The sequence below is a fragment of the Thermobia domestica genome, chromosome 1 (genome assembly GCF_964235325.1).
Source record: "Thermobia domestica chromosome 1, izTheDome1.hap1.1, whole genome shotgun sequence".
Classification (NCBI taxonomy): domain Eukaryota; kingdom Metazoa; phylum Arthropoda; class Insecta; order Zygentoma; family Lepismatidae; genus Thermobia; species Thermobia domestica.
Window position 1 is genome coordinate 173,947,801 of NC_137454.1, and position 20,784 is coordinate 173,968,584.

General features: G+C 38.3%; 1 protein-coding gene across 2 annotated transcripts in view; it reads left to right on the top strand.

The window, feature by feature from the left end:
- The window catches only part of LOC145691148 (uncharacterized), a 202,866-nt gene that overhangs the window by 19,762 nt on the left and 162,320 nt on the right, over positions 1–20,784 (top strand). For both annotated transcript variants that reach the window (XM_081766877.1, XM_081766878.1), the window contains exon 3: positions 6,037–6,295. In XM_081766877.1, the coding sequence (XP_081623003.1) occupies positions 6,037–6,295 (259 nt within the window). The remainder of the gene's footprint in view (positions 1–6,036; positions 6,296–20,784) is intronic.

The window sequence follows — 20,784 nt, forward strand, 5'->3', positions numbered from 1 at the left end:
TTTTGTTTAAACCAGGTTTTTTTTTGGGGGGGGGGTTAAATAATTTGCTCTATATATTTACATTACATATGGACAGAAATAAGTTCGTTTCGCCTTGGTGTTATTATGCAACAACCGGGTTATGCTGGAAGGGGTTACATAAGCTTAAAGCGGAATCCAAACTGCTTCCCGGCTTACATCCAACAGAAATTGTTCTCCATTTGGACTCGAAACCGGGACTAATTGAACACAAATGCTATGAGTCTGCAGACTCACTCACTCCTGATAAAAATACTTTGTACTGATCTTTACATATTTGTTAATATAATTGTCAAGAGTCATTTCAGGACAAAAAGATGAACAGTTGCACAAGTGAAACCATTATACAGAATTACATATAAATCGGGGAACTCCCGCCTTAGCCATTGGGAAAATCCTGTTATTACTTTAAATGCAAAGCAAATCCCGTTATTACTTTGCATATAAAATTTTAAGGTCAATGTATCATAATCAGTACGCTAAAACTGAGGTAATAAATTACAAATTTAGTATGTAGATATCAATTCAATAAAATTAAAAGAAAGTCCAATCTAAGCTAATGTTGGAAGCTGCGTAGGCAGTCGATAAATTTTGCCAATATCTTTCAATATATTTCAGCAAGATTTGCTTCTTTATAAAACAACAGGCATTCAGGCAAACAGAAATATAGAATTTGGTTTCGTTTCGTATGTTTAGACTTAACATCCTTACATAATATTGAGTTTAACAAGGAGAATACTTTCGCCTAAAGTGACATCCGAACCGCTACTTTGTTTACACTTGAAAGAAGGGTTGTGGTTCGACCGAGAATTGAACATGGGACGCCTTAATTAAAAGGTAAAAAGGAGATAAAACTAATGCAGATTGTTTGATATGTGGAAACGTCACGATGAAGTTCACACGATTTAAAGCATTTTTTTTCGTTTTTCTTTTTTGGTTTAAACTAGTTAAAAAAAAAAAAAAAACAGCTGGTTTAAACCAAGGTGTAAACCATGGTTTAAACCAGCCAACCCTGTTACATGCGGAGCAACGGTGTGGCTCGCAGATGTCTACTCCTAAACGTAGAGCAGTTGCTACTCGAAAACTCTCGTTAGACAAATGTAATCCTACAGAAGGTGAAGGTAAAGCTTGAAGCCATGCTCCGTTTTCAGGTGATGTGACAGCGAGAAGCGTGGCTTTATCTTCGAGGTTATCAGTTGAGCTTAGCAGTGAAGCTTTATTATAGGTTCATCCCAGGCTGACTGGATATTTCTTCTTTCGGGTGCTGGGGGATCTAATCTTACTAAATCAGTCCATTTGACCATGCAGTCCTGCACATCTTGATCCGTGTTTATATCGACTTCCCGCTGGAGCAGAGATCCTATTAATTGTCGAGAGCCATAGATTGAAGCGAGGAAAGACGGAATAGGAATATCTATGGCGCGATGTACGCCAAGACTTCCATTTCCAACTGGTAAAGAAGCTTGTAGCCATGATTTGTCTTCTAAGGAACAATTCAAAATTGATTCTAATCCAGTTTTTAATTTTTCATCGAACTTCTCTAGTAAGTCATCTTCTCGCCTACAAGGAGAACATCGGAGGAAGTACAATAATCTTGGTATTGAAAGTGGTGCTCTTAATATATAATATGCAGAATGGGCTGAAATTTTGGCTAGTCTGGAAAAAATAAATCTAATTTGGAGATCTTTTCTGATAATATTTTGCTCCGTGCATCGACCGAGATGGCAGCACAGCATTAGATGGTGATAGAAGCTAAATTCCTGGTGCTGATTCATTAAAACTCTTGGCAGAGTTTCTCAATTTGATCATTTGTGGCACCCAGAAAACTCATTTCGCATTTGGAGTAATTTAAAAATAAACCAATGGTGATGCATTAGTTCAAATATTGTTTAATATACGCAACACTAAATCCGAATTTCCTGTTATGATGTCATCGACCAAATACAAAATGTTCAGCTCTGTATTAATATAATTTACAATGGGTTGGAGAGTCAAAGCAAACAGAGCCGGGCCTTATGGATCACCCTGTTGTACTCTACGTTGTGACATATTTTCTTCTATAAAAATGTTACTAGGTTGAGAGTAACATTGGTAGATGTATGGATAGAATGTTGGAAAATTATTTTTGATGGAAAGGACTATAGAATCGCTGTAGATTCATTAAAAGCATTGCGAAAATCAAAAATGCTTTCAGTTGAGTGTGAGGAGATGGATAATACATTCGTGCAACATGGACGGCAGTTTCTACCCCAGATGGTACGTAAACTCCTAATTGATGTGGTGATAAAATGTCGATTAATGAGTCACGCATTCGGAAACAAACTATCCTAGCAGACAAATGTCTCCATTTATTTCCTACCTCTATTGGTCTGATGTTGTTCTTAGTTTCTTTCTCGATTGATTTTCGAAATAGCATTGGCTTGCTCGTGTCCGAGCACTCAAACTTCTCATTGTGTTGTCTCAGTTGCGTGCTTTCAAACTTATAATTGCGTAAAAATTGTACATCTGGCCATTTTGGTTTCCTAGTTGCAAACGTGTAACATGTAAGCAAGAAGACAATACGTACTATTTTGTACAGAATAGATTGACAAGGACGAAGGATTTTTTTTTCCCTTTTGTTGGTATGAAAAGTATGCAGTTTGCAAGCTTAAGAAAATCAACGGATATTTTTAACATGTTCCTAGCTTTGCATATAGTAAACATTAGTATACTTGTAATTATAGAACTATTTATTATTTTACTTTATAAACTGAAATTTTTAGTTATGTTGTTCGTTATGTTTGAAATAGAAATCACTTGGTAGTAGCGCAAAAATAAATACACTTTGTTCCAATGTCAAGACTGTGTGTTATAAATATTTGTGAGGTCTTTAATAAATTATCACTTCGGTTCTTGACATACATAATTATCTAAAAGTGTAGTCCATACTTAAAGTACAAAACCCGCAATTGTTCAAAATATTACCATTTATATTTTTAGAACAGTTATCACTGACTCAATTATCTTTCGAGTTATAGAATTTTGTTACTGAATTAATACTCGAGTAATTCTACAAACAATTAAACATCAAAGTATTCTTTGGAATAGAACTTATTGCTTCCTCAGTTCTCTCTTCTTTATAATATGACCTATTCTTGACTTGCTGAAATGCTCGTTGTTCGCACAGGGAGAATAGGTTTATGAAAATATTCGAGTTCCTTCCTCCTCCTCTTCCCCTAGGATACGTAATTCAGTAAAAGTATAATGATAAAAACCGGTAAGATAACCTATTTTGGGCATAAATTCTTCAACCCCCTACTTACTTAGAACTTTATTTTTTATAAGCGTCCACTTCCCCTAGTTGCATGTATCTTCAAGACTTATTATAGAGCACACGTTAGATCCAGTTTGAAAGCACACGTTAGGTAGGTGCTGTTCCAAAATTCATTTCAAACGGATCAGCCGTTTTCTCGTGATGCGATCTCAAAAAACAGGTAACGTCAATTTTCAGTGTGGCAAAAAATATATAGAAAATGATTCCCTTTCTCCCATAACATGGGAAATTTAAAAAAAAAAAAGAAGAAAAAAAAAAACGCTGAGACATTTATCTTTTTACTTTTAATGAGTTTACGTATCGAATTTCATGTTTCTAGCTTGAAGACCTTGTGACACTGTTTTCCGTATAAATTTTGAGCCCGCATATTCCCTTTAGGATACACCCTCGAATCAAAGGTTATGACAAAAACCTAGTTCGAGGTATGTACTATGTTCCAAAGTTCATTTTAAAATTGTCAACCGTTTTCCCGTGATTCGATTGCAAATATCAGAGACGTCTCTTGCAATCTGGCGAAGAAAGAAAAATATATGAAGTGCCCTGTTAAAACAAATTTTCAAAAACGCTGAGACACGCGTCCGTCTATTTGCAATGAATTTATGTAGTGAGTTTCGTTTTCCTAAGTTGACGGGTTCAATGCTCCCCCGTTAGGATACGGATTTTGATCAAACTGACATGATAAAAGCCCAGTTCGACGTACGCAATAACTATATTTCAAAGTTAATTTCAAATAGTTCGCCGATTTTTTCGTGATTCTATCATTCACAACAATTTCCTTTTTATGTATCAGATTCTTAAGAATGGTCCTCTCTTTACAATACAGCCATAACAGATTATTATTATTATTGTCCATTTTGTGGAAAGAATAGTCATCTCATATTGGCTTGCGTCAGTATACTGCTTTCTTTCTTTTTCGCATTTCTTTCGATCATGGTTATTCGATGGATAATATTTATTATCCATAGCTTTGACGTGCTCCTAGTTCTCCTCTAAACTTGTTTTCGTCTTACAGAACTTTTAAAACTTTACTGTTATCATCTTCATTTTTGATGTTAGTTTGGAACATTTGTCGCACTAACCCTTTGGCCTTAAATCGTCTCAACCAAAATTGATATAAGCCTCGACCTATCTCAATTAAATTTGGCAGACCACCTAAATGATCTTGGTGCCAGTTTGGCACTACTCGATTTAACCGTTCCGGAGAGACAAAAGGTCTCACAAACAAAATTTAATTTCGGATTTAGCAGGGTCGCCAGAGACTTAGAAAATATTAATATTGCAACCTCAAATTTGGTAAGATACTTATTTTAAATTAAACATACAATAAACAAAATACGGATTTTGTGTGTTGCAAGATTATAATGCACCCTTTCTGTAACTAACGTTGCAAGTTTAATTTTCTTTCCTCAGCTGTTGAAACCTGAAGATCTATCACAAGAATTACGAATTATTATAGATTAAATCATGGAAGCAGCAAATTAATCCGAAAATTGCAGATACACAACCTCAAAACTCGAGCCCTTCGATTCCTGAATGATATATCTTCGCACTGAGCTTAATGAAAAATTAAATTTCCGTCACTGTTTTATTATTTCACCAGTTTAAGATTAATAAAATTATGTCTATCAATAGCTGAAACTGTGTCACAATATCTGTAAATTCGCATAATGAATCGGCCAGTGGATTAAGATTCTAAACCTATGTCAAGATCGAAGAGAAAGGTTACTAAAGCGTAGTGTATTATTATTATTATTATTATTATTATTATTATTATTATTATTATTATTATTATTATTATTATTATTATTATTATTATTATTATTATTATACTGATAACAAAAACAATAATTATAAACTTAACTTCGATCTACATAAGTAATATTTGTAAATTGACGATAAATTATTACTTTTTCTTTAAATTTTGTCTTCGACGATAAAAAAAAATAAAGTAAAACTTTTTTAAAATACGTTGTTTGTTAAAAGAAAAACATATTTTTGAATAAAAATGCAGGCACGCAGCAATTCAAGAAGATGAAATGATACATAATTATGCAATAAACGCAAGTAAAAAAAGAAATTGAAATTTTTTCAGTAATTAGATAGAAATTAAAACACCATAAATTAAACATTTAGAAATTGAAGTACACAAATTCTAAACGAAAATTAGATTTGTAACAGCACAAAAGTTGTGCCGTTACAAGATTACAAACTAAAAGAATTGTTGAACCTTTCCGCATACAAAATATCTAAAATTAAATCTGGACTAAGGTCATCTCAATAAATACTTGCATAACATTATACTAAGATACAAACAACCGTATAATAAAAACTGATAGGTTTACTGTTTACAGAGAATATATATTCTTTCCTCATTTCAGAAAGTTGCGAGGTATATATGTAATATTTTCAGTAATATTCACTGGTACTAGGACTCAAAATTGTTTCTGGCAACATTGCGTTCGGACGGCGGGAAATCACCCATTAGAAACAACTCTTTATTCTTATGCTAATAATATTTATTGATTTTAGGACTTACATAAAGAGAAAAACCCGATAATTCCACGCTAACTTACACGTCTAATGTTTTGACGGAGTGACATTTGAAGGAAAGCCAGAAATCCTTGATGAAACTGTTTTTTCTTTATAGCCATGAGTGCTCTTCCTACATTTCAGTGTTATTTATTAAAGCTTGTTTTTGATTGTAGGTGATGGAATAGTTGAGATGGGAGCCCAGTGGATACATGGAGAAGAGAAAAATGTGGTGTACGAACTGGCGTCAGAGAATCAGTTACTAAATGAGTCTTCTCGATTGTATACTGATACGCAATACGTATTATCGTCTGGGGAAGTTGTCGATAGCAAAGTGGTTGAATATTTACAAGTTCTTCTTGCAAGGATTACAGAAGAGTCAGAAAATGATTTCCGTTCGTTTGAAGGCAATGTTGGAGAATATTTCACTGAAAAGTAAGTAGCAAAATATTCAGCTTCATTTTATTTATTTATTTCATTATAGTTTAGCCAAGTAGAACTGTGATTTTTGGTAGGAATATTTAACAAGAATTCCTTTTGGATATATTTTAATTTTATTAATTCTTTTCGTCATTCTTCTGTCTTTAATAGCGGTGAAAGCAAGACAAGAAAGATATAGATATTTCAGAGAATTGGTGAACGTGTGACCCATATGTTCTGCCCAATTGTCTTTATTTCTGCTAATTGGTTGTACGAATTGGATCGAAACTTCATATTACTCGTGGAATTAGACATTCTCAGTATAATGTTTGAATGATGTTTGAAGATTGTTTTTGTTGATGTACATTAATTCGACATTTTCTTTCTATATCTTCTTTCCGACAATTTTCGTATTTCAGAATCACAATAAACAATACAAAATCTGGCACTGTACACGCATTGTTGCAGAAAGGGAGAGAGAGTATTACTTCCATTCTGCTCCATTGAATGATTTATTTAGTGATGAAAATAGTAGATTTCTTTTGGGGGGGGGGGGGGACGGCTATGGCTATCTGGTTTGGTATTTTAGACACACACTCTGAGCAATTTTCAGTGTAGATTTCTTTGCTTCAGATCCACTACAAATAGCCTTGCTCATCTTGGAAGACAAATTTAGAAAGGTTTATAACCAGGGTCACCAATTGCCGGGGTTCTTTAATAATTGAAGAAAAAATGTATTTTTATCTATCGATCGTAAAGGAAGCATGTATAATAGTAGAATACATCTCGAAGGAGTTTGTCTGCTAATACTGCCCAGGAAAGAGAAAGGTATAATTTGTTCAACAAAAACATCTTATAACGGAAGATGATGTTTGTTGTTTAAAGTGTTCAGAGTTGTGTAAAGCAGTAAAGAAAATGTCATTTAAAATATAAAAGGGTATTTACACCTGTTCACATGTTGTAAATAAATATTTTGTTAGATGCTTTCTTTTCTGCTTCATGAAATTTGGTAACCCTGCTTACGACACAACTTTGCGTTACCAAGTTTAAAAATAGCATAATAATGACAGAAATCTACGTGGCCACTTGACGGAATTCACTAAGAACTTTCTGGATGAATATTATGTTAAAGTGCTTGTGTATTCTAATATCTTAGGAGTGATTTCTACAGGAACAGTGGTTCCCAAGGCAGTGTTCTGTCTTAGATCAAGGCCTGTCTGTGGTTGACGATCTTATTTATTGTGTTCCAGAAACTTTCGCGATATTATTCAACAGCTTCAACTGACATTAAATTATCTTGTTCACTGGTCGTTAGGTTTTCGGTTGTCTGATCAAAAAAACAGTTGGTGCACCTCGCACTTCAACCGCCAACAAAGTTGCCTTGTTGATCTTGACTTGTATCTCGGTGGAGGTCATCTCTTAGTCGTTGATACTATCTGACATTTTGATACGACTATCGATCGCCACTTAACGTAAACACAACTTCTACATAATCTTAATTATTCTTCTTTCCGAGCTCTGGATTTGCTGTTTTTTGGTTTTTCCACCACATCTGGGGTGCTGATCGTATTGTTACTTTTTTTCAGTTGCCAGTTTTACTTTTTTTTCTCACAAAAGGTCATTTCAGGTTTATGATAATGAATTTAGCACCTTTACCAGCTTGAGAAATACCATTATGCCTCCAGCGGGTTGTGCTCGATGTGCTCCTGTATGTTAGCAATCGACCTGCATCTCAGTTGTCACAAAGAGAATACGTTGAAATATGATTGATCATGTGGGTTCCATACTTTTTGACAAACTTTCCAACCGATCACTGTCAAGTATGCACAAGTGTCGAGAACCCAACGCTCGTGCTAACCATGGGTACCGACAAAAATCCAGGAGATTTCACGGAAATTGCATGAATTCGCGCGCGCTCCATTTATGTCATTGTTGACTGTTGTATAAATGCACTCTTTGTTCTGCTGAATAACAACGCGAAATGTGTTGCTGCCATGTAGGGATGGAATATCTTGGCGGTATAGCGACTCCAAACTGTTCTTCAGGAAATAAGCAGCATTTATTTTATCCCTTTTTTCCCCTCTGCATAGCGTAAGTTTGTCATCATAGCAATAATCACCGACAACAATAAAGCCATATGGAACTTCCCACACATTCATGTACCTAATTGGAACGCCCTCTGAAACACTAGTACGATAGAGGATCCTCTTTTTGTTACATTTCGACAAATATATCCATACCTTGTCCAGATTAACTACAAACTTCCACGTGCCTTCTCGTACAACTTTCGATGATTCGTCTTCCTTTCTATGTGTGAGGGGCGGAGCATATGAACTCGAGCCTTATGTTTCTTTAGTTTATGCAAATCTTTGCGCGCAATTATGCGATTTAGGTCCTGCTGATCATTGTACTGCTCTTGCTGCTGTTCTTTGAGATGGTGGGTTCTCACTTCGCAATACATTAGAGGTACGCGGGTATCTACGATATATAGTACTGGAAAACTTATTAGCAACAGGACTCCTCATTTTGTCTCGATTCAACACAGCGTTTCTTTGACACCCGAAAACAGTTTGTCATACACTTTACTTTGATATAAATATAACAAATGTCGAAAAGAGCTGAAATATTACCTTCCCAGAACGCCATAATTTTCGGAGTTAATGACCATTTACACACACACAACCGTTCTTCCTGCAAGTTAATACACAGCACTTTCAAATTTCTCGCAATAACTTTTTTGATCTATTCACACATGCTGATACCTAGAGATCGAATTTGCCACCAGAAACCAGCAACTACCTTCTGTATACTGCCTGTTCTAAAATTGAGAATTCTGCTGAAAATGCCTTCTTAACGGACGAAGACAAACGAGGATTTATTTTGCATCGCCTGTGATAAGTAATCACTGCTCGAACTAACAGCATTTAAGCTTGCCCTGAATCAGTGTTCGATTTGTACGGGGGGGATGCCTGGGATTTCCCCCCCCCTCTGGAAAAATCATCCCGGCTTCTGGTTTAGTTAATGTCGTCCCAACCAGAGATAATGGTTTTCCCCTCTCTGTACATAGTTCCTTTATCATGGAAAATATTTAAAATCACACTCTTAGAGTATTCTGTTTTCTAAGTTTAGATGACGCTTCTTCTGTCTCACTTCCCTTTTCTTCTTTCCCGTACATGAGGCTGTATTTGTTTGTGCTAGCTACTTGCATAAAAATACCGTTTTGGGGAGTTTTAAACGAATCTTGCAAGAAAACAAAACCAAAGATGCGTGTTGTTTCAAGGTCTCTAGTATATTTGCAAGGTTCCCTTCCTCTTTGTCAGCAAAGATGAAGAGGAAGATTTGATATTTAAGCTTACCATTGAAACTCGGAGCACCCGACATCAATATACCAATAATGCGTTTCTTCTTCCGCCGACAAGAAAAGAAACAATTAAGGTACTAGCAAAAGCACAAGTAGACCATAGTTTTCCCTCTTTACCCGTGCATCACATTACAGAAGGAAGAAATGTTTATTGCTCTTGCGGTCAACATATGTTTGAAATTTTGGACCCTACAGCCTCCGCAACCAAAGGTAAGAATGAATAAAAATCTGTGTTGTCATCTACAGTAGTCTTTTTTTTTTTTTCTTTTTTCTTTTTTTTTTTTTTAATAGCTAATAAAGGAATAGAACTGGAAAATTTGATTTCAGGAGAACACTGGAAACCTACACTATCACTAGAATAAAATGGTTGTTGAGAAGGAATAAAGGCAATGAGGAAAATTACAAGTATAGAGGAAATTTAAGTTACTATACATTCGCGCTTGCGGGGTCAATATCATATTTGTTTTTTTCTGTGGCTATCGCCGTGACAGATCCGTTTGGGACATTAAGTTTTATTGCTCGTTGGGCGTAGGAGAACATAGATGCTTTCCTCTATCGGTCGTAGCCACATAGGGGCCGGCGTTAAATTGATAACAATACACCACTTCGGTTAACTTGGATTTTCAAACAATCGTAGAGTTATATAGGTTCCATTTGGCTTTAAAGAAAAAGAAAAGAAAAAGGCAAAGCCAGGACTTTAAGAGTTGTTCGCAGCAAGTTAGATGTGGGTGAGCTCTCTAGTGTTCTCTCGTGTTGAATTGATAGTAGCTGTGCGTTTGTCCTTGCGCGAAGTGCATTTTACACTGGTCTAAACCGAATACTTACTTATATCGATCAATATTCTGGTAGCATATTTATTATGAAATCAAACCTATGCGTGTGTATTATTTTTGAACATTAAGAAAGCTGTGGAAATAATACCGATATCAACTGCAGAATGTGAGCGTGGGTTTAGTGCTATGAATCAAACATTGAATAATCTGAGGAATCGTATGTAGATTGTAATACCTAGCAAGCTCTTTTTGTATCTATAAATGGTCCACCTTTGCATTTCTTTAATACCGAAAAATATGCAACAATGTGGATAGAATTGAAGCGTCACAGTGCTACAGACAATCCTACCGGGAAAGCAAGAAATGTCAAAGAATGTTAACATTCATCTCGCCTTTTCAACTAAAACGTAAGTAATGTTTTTCTTTAAAAAAAGACAACTTTAGTTTGTTGTATGTACGTACTTTTTGTATTACTCTATCTTTACTACATTTTCTGTTATTGTTTTGTTACTTTTGATAATTGAATGTTTTGTTTAGCTAGATTTTGAATTTGAACATAAAATATTACTCTGATTAGAGGAGGCTACAGGAAGTATTTTTGGCCATCTCACAACTTTGAAGCCCCACTGCCCCTAATGTATATGCAAATGCACTACATACTGTGATCCACCTATTCCCCCCCCCCCATTGGTAATTTAACAAATCGAACCCTGTCCTGAACCATTTTTTCGTTCGTCTTGTGTTTATCTGCACTGACTCAAAAAGTTTTATTGTTACGTTAGAGATTGTCTTTAGTAAATATGTCCTCGTGCAAGACATTCTGAGATACCAAACAACAGGTGCTATCATCGTTGTCTGCTGGGTACCAGGACATGTGGGCGTTTACGGAAACAAGCGCGATGACACAGTAACCAATAATGCCGCATTGGTAAGTGTAGCACTGGAGCATCCTCTCTCGTGCTTGGATATCACTAGCAAGCAGATTGGAACGAGATCAACGAAAATAAGGTCCACTTACTAAACCTTATTTTGGACAATTGGCACACGTCGTCACGTAGTAATAAAGTGGTCCTAGTACACTTGTGTATCGGACGTACTCACCTCACACATTCATATTTAATGTGTGGTAGTAACTGTCCATATTATAAAGAATATATCATCCAACAGAGTATTCGGTATATTCTTGAGCTCCTTCGTGGCTAAGCGATTAGCGTACGCGCCTTTGACGTGGGAGATTCGGGTTCGATTCCCGGCGGGATCTCATGTGGTTCGGATTCCACGTTAATCAGTAGGTCCGTCTCATATAGCCTCACTGCTGAAAGAGACGTTAAACTCAAATCAACTCAACTCGGTATATTTTTATAGAATGTTCGGGTCTGGAATAGTCAAAATTTCAGAGATCATTTAGAGCTAACTATAATATTAGTCAGGTTTTGATGGATATATATATATATGTGTGTGTGTGTGTGTGACTGTTTTCTTGCATTTATTCGCGGGATTGAAATTATTATAATGATTCTCTTAACTTTTGCATGTTTTGTTGTTTATTTATTCTTACTAGTTGTTCGGTTCGCTGTACACTACAAAGCGAGGCAAAAATCTAGCACCGCTCTTTCTATTTTTGAAACGGTTTGAGGAAAAATGACGTAACGTTGGGTATGGATAATTGGGGTGAGGGCGCACCAGGTGGTGCTACTTGACATTATGGCGGCCATCTTGAAACCCACCATTTTGAGTTCAATATTTGAAATGGGAGGGGGACATGCGTAATATGATTTTAGAATAGAATTTCGCCAGAAATGCGAATCTGAAGTTATTTTTCGCCTAATTTTAATCAGTAATGAAATTTTATGAAACATTGCATGTGGAATCGTACAAGATATGCTCAATGTGTTCCCTGTTGTGTGGACACGTAATAACATTTCGTCACAGCGTCACAAGCGTGTCTGATTCATTGTTCGAGGTGTCATAGATCAGTGATCAGTGATAAACAAGTGCTTTGAGAAGGCCCCACAGGTAAAAGTCCCAGAGTGTCAGGTCGGGCGAACGGGGTGGCCACTCAGTTGGCCCTCAACGACCAATCTAGTGGTTCGGGAATTGTGCATTCAATCACTGTGTGACACGATGCATAGTGAGGAGGCGGACCATCTTGTTGAAAAAATGAGAGTGAAGTCACCTTCTGGGTTCAGCAGTGATGGGAACATGTGTTCCTGCAGCATTTCAAGATCTGTCCCCATATAGATTCCCATGGATGAAGAACGGTCCGATGATCCGTGGAACGGTTTCATATCCCACACCATACCATCACTCTTTTCGCACCAATTACTCTCAAGCCATCTTTCCATGCAAGATTTGTGTCTGATCAGTTCCGTTTATTGACCTCACTGTTCACATGGAGCAGAACCTCGTCACTAAACAACACACTAAGAGGAAATATGGGATCCTCGTTTCTTCACGGCCCATTTTGCAAATTGCATTCTTTATCTGGATCATACGCTAACGCTTTAGCCTTCGGTGCGAGCGGTCCCGGGTTTGATTCCCGATGGGGTCACTCGGTCGAAAAAGTGTAACACGCTTTTTCAGACTAGCCAACCTGAATGAGGTTTTGCTCGTTCCCACCAGGCAAATGCCGGGGTGGTACCTAACTTATAGGTTCCAGGCCGCTTCCTTCCTTCCTTAATCTTTTCTTCCTTCACTTTCCCCGGATTGTGTGCTCACCGAGGGACATCATCCCTCAAAAATCGTGAAAGGCTAAATGGTCTTAGATGTTGAAAGCCCAGAAATCTAAATCCTAAATCCGTTGCAAAAATACAAGGGTGGTGCTGGACTTCTGCCTCACCCTGTATATGTTAGAATCATGCTTAATTAAAAAGTTCTTAATGTTTACGGATAATATATTTTTTTTTAGCTTGTCCCCAACCATATCAGACTTCATATCATATTTATGTAATTATCGAAGGACTTCTTTAAACAGGCAAGCAATAGCGCAAGTAGCATCATCTATTAGCGTGATTTATTACCAGGATTAACATAGACAGACATTTATCATTTACTATTGGGATTCTTTTAGTATTTTCTCTTATTATATGTTTATTACTTTTTAGTGTTTTCGCGACTTTTATCTATCTATCTATCTATATATATATATTTGTATACCTTTTGAGTCCTCGTCTGGAGACTCAAACTACAATATGTGGCAACGTCGCAAATAAAGAACCATAGATTAGATCTACCAATCTATCAAATAGTTATACCGATTCTTTCCAGATGGCAGCTAAAGTCGATATTGATTGACACTAGCGTCACTTATTAGTGTAGCAATCGATTCAAGTGCTTGTTGTATTCGTAGAGTAATGGCAATGGCTCCAGGTTAATCTGCGACGTTGCTACATTGTGAAATTTTGATTCCCCATAGCGGCTGAAGGGTGCCCCGGAGGGCATATCATCATAACATTTTCACTTTATTTTGGCCTGTAGAATAGTGCTCTATGGTCCGTGGGCGCAGTTTTTAGAACACTCGGTGTATATATATATATATATATATATATATATATATATATATATATATATAAACTTCGCCATATTTTATCGAACTTGTATTAAGTTCACATTTTATTTTTGTTTGGGGCCGCGGTGGCTCAGTGGTAAAGCGTTGACCTCTGATGCATGAAGTTCCGGGTTCGATCCCAGCTCTCTCCAAATGAACCTTGTGGTGGACAAACACTGTGTGAGTGGTTGCTGCCAGAGTAGGTGTTGCTGTGCTGAGCTTTCGTTACCATACAGCGGCAACATCTTCAGAGCTGTAAAGATGTTGCCGCTGTATGAACGAAAGCTCAGCACAGCAACACCTACTCTGGCAGCAATTCCGAGAACATTGGATTAATATTAGACGCCAGCAAAGCTTCAAGATCATACTGTGTGAGTGGGTTTCCTCGGGTTCTTCCGTTTCCTCCCACTTTCTTCATTCCACCATTTCATTCATTTTTCATCATCACCGTCTCCTTTAGCCTAGCCGGCATGTACGTGGGACGTAAAACTCAAATTTAATTTTTTAAAATTTTATTTTTGTTTATATTTTTTAAATGAGTAGTATGCTTTTTTATTGATCTTTTTGTAATGGAGATGGGGTAGATGTACTCATTAACACGCCAATCAGCCAATTTCTTGCATTGTTTCTTCTTGCCTCAAATAGTTTTTCAACCCTCTTTTGCAAAACTACATGAGGGAATCTAGAGTTTTAGCTGTATGAAACAATATTACAATATTTCCTCATATTTGTAAATAACAACAAATGTGTCTCCAAGGGGATCATCAAGCAACTGACAGACACCATCTACGAAGAAATATGAAGAGAACGCGAAGAGACCCCTACAACCCCTCCACAGACTTCGCCTCCAAAATCGGCTATAAAGAGCACGTCGAGAGACAGAAGACATCAGTTCCAGCTGATCATTCCTACCTTTTTCTTCGCGCTGCTTTGAACAGGAGAGCCTCCCTAACCTTATCTTTGTGTGCTGCTCTGAGCAAAAGATTCCTATCTTATCTCCGCACCGCTACGGGCAGGAGGTTCCTTTCGTCTCCACTTTGCACTGGGCAGGAGACACCAACCCACTTCCACGTTGTTACGAACAGGAGGTCCAAACTCATAGCGAAAGAACTATTATTGAGAGATACCTATTTATTTGTAACACAGTGTACAAAGAACTCCTATAGAACTTTTGATAATAAAAAGTGAAAGAAAAACCCATGTTCCGTCTTTACCATACATTACAATATTTAAGTATTAATACTGAGTGTGCTTGAAATTTATGGGTTTACTTGTGATGTGCGACTTTTAATTGCTGTACTACTTACCGTTCTATTCATCATTAAGACAAAGAAATCAGGCAGCAACTACAACTTCATAATAAAATAATTTCTTAAGACTGTATTGTACACACAGAAACGCATGGATACTTATTTTAGAGCTTTTAGCAAACTCAGTTAAATTGTCAAAGGGTTTGGTAATGATATCTGAAGTCATTAGTGATGCATGCGACTTAATCTATTGCACTTTTAATACGTCAAACAGTTAAATACAATCGCCTAGGACGGTAACGTAATTGTATGAAGACATAAATCAAACTCAAGTAGAAACTGCCATTAACAATTAAATCAAGCATAGGATGCGACAGTCTAAAATACCTGTGCTTCTACAATAAATAATAAGCTGTATATTGCTTCTTAATACTTTTTACTCATGCACAGTACGTGTTAATATCCATCAAAATCTGCAACATTTAATTCAAGCTACCAAGACTAAAACACCACCCCTTGTAATGTGTTGGTGTATATCGCTAATTAAACTCCGCCGTCACTTTTATCTTACAACACCCACAGATAGTCAATTAACTACTTGGACCCCTTAAACTCCTGATAAGTATCGTTTAACTTAAACTCTTCTCGTTCAATCTGAAATCTGTATTAATATTCATCTCTAACATTCTCAAACTCACGGAAATGACAGCATACCTCACGAACTCTGTTAGAATTAAAACAATACGTAAAATAATAATAAAATCATAGGACTGGTTAATCAGTTCCTGAGATTTTTTTTCTGATCATGAACTCAGTTTCTCCACAAAGGAACCTTCTGTCAAAGACAGGTTGGTTGTTTCGAGATATAGCTTAGAAACATCGTGTTGGAAGGTTCATGGTTAAATCAATGTATGCTTTTTCCCCAAACGGGGCGGTACATCAAAATATTTGACCACTTACCAGGATTTACACATTCACATGTTACCACCACTAACCTTACTTGGCCATTTTTGTCAACACTACAAGCATGTCATTTAATAAAATATTTTTGATAGCTGAGGTGTACAGCGTAGTGAGGGTTCCAATAAATTGCTCTTACGGATCTATAATACCGTTCCAGTACAAATAGGTCGTGATCAAGGTTAGTCGTTGAGAGGGCTTTTGGTGGGAACAAAGGAATCTTGATTAAAAGACAAATTATCAGAAAATAGTAAAGACAGGATCATGAGCTAACCAGTACACTGTAAGCTCTTTCGATAAAAGGCTTTATCAGATAGAGAAGGAAGACAAGAAAAATTAAAAGACCAGGTGGAAAGCTACTAAACATCTACGTGGGTGCAATGATGAAATTTCTTTTTACAGCAGGCTATAAAACCGTCAATTTGATTTTAGATAGCAACATGGTAATAAGGAAGATATAATTAATCAAAAATACTAATTTCTTTATAGTTTGACATCATAGTAATTCTTGCATAGTGCCTCTTGGTGCCGAGGGTTAACTACCGCGTAGTCCTGTGTTTTATTCGAGATCGGAGTGTTTTCCTTAGAATACAAACTCGAGTAGTGATCTGAATCCCACTTTGGTGCTGAACAGAGACATCAAATGTCAATTAATTAATGAACATTATTGTCACATTTCGTTTACAAAAGATAATCACGAAAAACATTAGAGGCTTAATCTGTTGCGACGGATAATTTTATGGAAAGTAGATATTGTATTTCGTTTCACAATTTCTTGAATAAAACTTTACAAGTTTGTAGTAGAAAAGAGAAGATCGAAGCATATAAAATTGGTTACCTAGACCATAGCCACACCCAGGATTATTGTTTGAGTATTATTTCAAGCATTTTAAAACTTACTTCTCACGTGTGTGGAGCACAGTGGCTCAGTGATGGAGTGCTTACCTCTGGTAGTAGTATCGTTAGATCGATCCCCGGCCACGTAAGTTTGTGGTGGACAACATAGTTTTCTCAGGGTAATCCTGTTTCCTTCCAGTTTCTCATTCCACTAATTCTTCCATCATCTTTCACAAACCTTAATCATCCGTCTCCCTTAGCCTAAAGGGCATAACCGTGAGATGTTAAACTGAAAGATTTCGTTTCATATATATATATTACTTACAGATGGTGATCAGAAAAATGGAAACACCTGAACGAAATTTCAACTTACCAAATTAATATGGTGTCGGGCCACCTTTCGCCGTCAGAACAGCCTTGATGCAATGTGGGATGGAGGCATAGAGGTCGTGAATGGTAGCAAGTGGAATTTTACACCACTCCTCGTGCAGGGCATCGGCCAGTTCTGTGAGAAAGGATGGAGGTGGAAATCGTCGCCGGAGTCGTGTTTCCAAGAAGGATCACAGATGTTCAATTATGTTGAGATCTGGGGATTGGGCGGGCCAAGGGAGGTGTTGAACTTCATCCCGATGTTCCTCAAACCGCTGCAACAACGCCAGCTTTGTGAATGGGTGCATTATCATCCTGGAAGATGGCGTCATTGTCCGGGAACAACATCCGGACCATAGGATGCAAGTGGTCTCCTAAAATTGCGACATAATCGTTGGCAGTGATTCGTCCGCTAAATGTGACCACAGGACCCAATGAAAACCATGATATGACGGCCCACAGCATCACCGAACCTCCGCCATGTTTCACAGTTGGGCGGAGACACTGCAGATCTTAAGCTTCTTTGGGCGTTCTCCACACAAACACGGCCCGTGGTTGGGAATAGGGTGAAGGATGACTCATCCGACCATATCACACGTTTCCAGTCCTCAACGGTTCAAGTGGCATGGTCGCGGCACCATTTGCGGCGTGCGAAAGCGTTATGGTCCCTGATGAGCGGTTTGTCCCGTGCAACACGACCCCGTAAGTTCATGTCATGTAATTCGCGGCGGACTGTGATTGTCGAAACAGGGTGGGGGAGGTGCTGATTGAGTTCCTCCGTCACTTGCTCCGCAGTGGCACGACGGTTCTGCGTGACAATGCGCTTTAATACCCGGCGTGACCTGTCACTCATGATTTTCTTCCGCCCACTGTTCCGCTTCCCCGATGTGGTTTCACCGTGTGTTGTGTAGGCCGTCATCACCTTCGACACTGTCCCACGCGACACACCTAACACAGTAGCCACTGCCGTCACACTCACTCCACATAACCGCGCACCAACAATTTGCCCTCTTTGAAAATCTGAGAGGTCTCCCATTTTACACTACCTTCGTCTGCTGCAGCCACTGGACACTGCTGTTCCACTGCGCCTGACGTAGTATGGAGACCGACCTAACACACCACCACCAGCGGTCCGGCGCTGCGGGCGCCACGACACCACTGCCAACCCATACATCTGACGTGTTGCCAACTATAGGTGTTTCCATTTTTCTGATCCTCAGCATGTATATATGTATATTTAAATACATATATACATACATAATACATATATATTTCCTCAGTATGTATATTTAAATATACATTGGTCCACAAAACTTAAGCGACTCGAAGGAAGTAGCAAAATAAGACTACAAGATCACTGCATCAAGTAATCTACAGAAAGACGGTACATATGCACAATTCAACACAAATGAAGCACAACAATACAGTTAGGATGTACAGACTGACCAGAAAGTACAGAACTACGATACCTCGACAGTAAAACGACTGTGCAAGGGCATAGGTAGGCAATATGGCGTGTGACCACCACGAACAGAGGCACAAGCACGACATCTGGCCTCCATGCTGCAGATCAGTGTTGATCAAGTCTTGCGGTAGATGGCGTCACTCCTCGAGGAAAGCTGTTCGCAGTTCAACAAGAACGCGTGGTGTTGGATTGTGCTGCGCTGTTTGCCGCCCAAGAGTATCCCATACATGCTCGATGGGATCAAGTCCGGCAAACATGTGGCCATATAATGCATTAATATCTTCGTTCTCCAGATATTCGGACACCAGATGTGCACGGTGTAAGAGAGTGTTGTCATCCATAAACAGAAAGTCTGGACCAAGTGCTCTGCGGAAATTGCGCACATGTGTATGGAAAATTTCATCCCGATGCCGTTGTGCCGTCAAAGTGGCATGTTCCACAATATGGAGGTCGTTTTTTTCCTCCAGCATGATCCCATCTCACACCATGATGGAACGACCGCCAAAGGACGACTGTTCAGCAATGAAGTTTGGGTGATAGCTTGGTTGTCTCAACACTAATGTCCGACCAGAATTCGACGACAGGCTGTATCAACACTCATCGAACATAACGCACGCCGACTGTTTCCCCCATGCAACATGTTCCTGACACAATGTGTAATACGCACGTTTGTGCTCCCGTTTCAGTGACACACATCATAGGTCGCCTCGCTACAGTCCTGCTGTACTGAGCCGCCGAAGAACAATTTCACGTCTGCCTGAAACAAATCATTTGCCAGTTGAGAGCATGATGCTTGACGGTCACGTCTGGCAGCAAGTGTGTGAAACCGGTCATCAGCGTCCAACATCTTCCTCGGACGACCTTCTCTATGATGTTTATTGACTGTGTGTCCATTTGGGAAGCGACTCCACAGACTTGACACAACACTTCTGTTCACATTGAATTCCTGCTTCAGGACCACTTGGGATCGGCCTACTAATAGTTCCAATCGCCCAATTATTTTCACGCTGTCAACGTCACTCAAATGTCGTCTGCCAGCTATTGCAAGGTGTTTACGCTTGATATACTACACAGGAACCTCCAACTCACTGCTTGCAGCCTCGGACACAACGGGGCTGTCGTGTACGTTTCCTCGCAAAAAGTGTTCACTGCGGTTGCGATGGTGTTACGCACGTGCTATGGCGGGTCCTTACCTTACCTGTGAGTATGTGCATGTCTCTACCAGTGTTTAATGGGCCTCACACGTCATTTATTCCACATTGTCTCGGGTTGCTTAGGTTTCAGGAGCAGTATACTATAGAGGTACATGAAATTATAAAAAACACAAAATACCAATGACATCCGCAATTTTTTACTTTTTTGTACTCCTTTTGTCTGTTTGAGCCTGCTTCGCTCTGCGGATGCGCTACTTATTTTTCCTGTCGCGGGCAACAACAAAGGTGGTGGTGGTGCTTTAAATAAATTCATAACTAGTCCTGAAGGGGACGGTTCATTGGTGGTGTTGGTGCGTGGAGTCCCTGGTTCAATCTCCGGTCAAGTAAGTATTTTTGGTGAATAACATCATGTTCGTGGGTTTTCTCGGGGTGCTCGTGTTTCCTACCACTTTGTCATTCCACCAATTCTTTCATCATCATTCACTTGCTTTAATCATTGTCTCCTTTAGCCAAAAAGGGCATAACGTGGGATGTTAAACTGAAAGATTTCATAACTAGTCCTTTGTTACCTTTTTTTTTTTTTTTTTTGGGGGGGGGGTACTTACGTAGCAACAGAAGCTTTCTTAGTGTTTATGAATTTCACCAGAAAAGTAGAACGTGCCTGGGTAGTGGTTTACCAAACGACATTCATAGAGTTCGTTGACATAAACAGTAATTGAAAATTTATGCTGTTTTTCTGACAGAAAGAAGTTTCCACATAAATATGTTCTTTTTTTTATGTACTATGG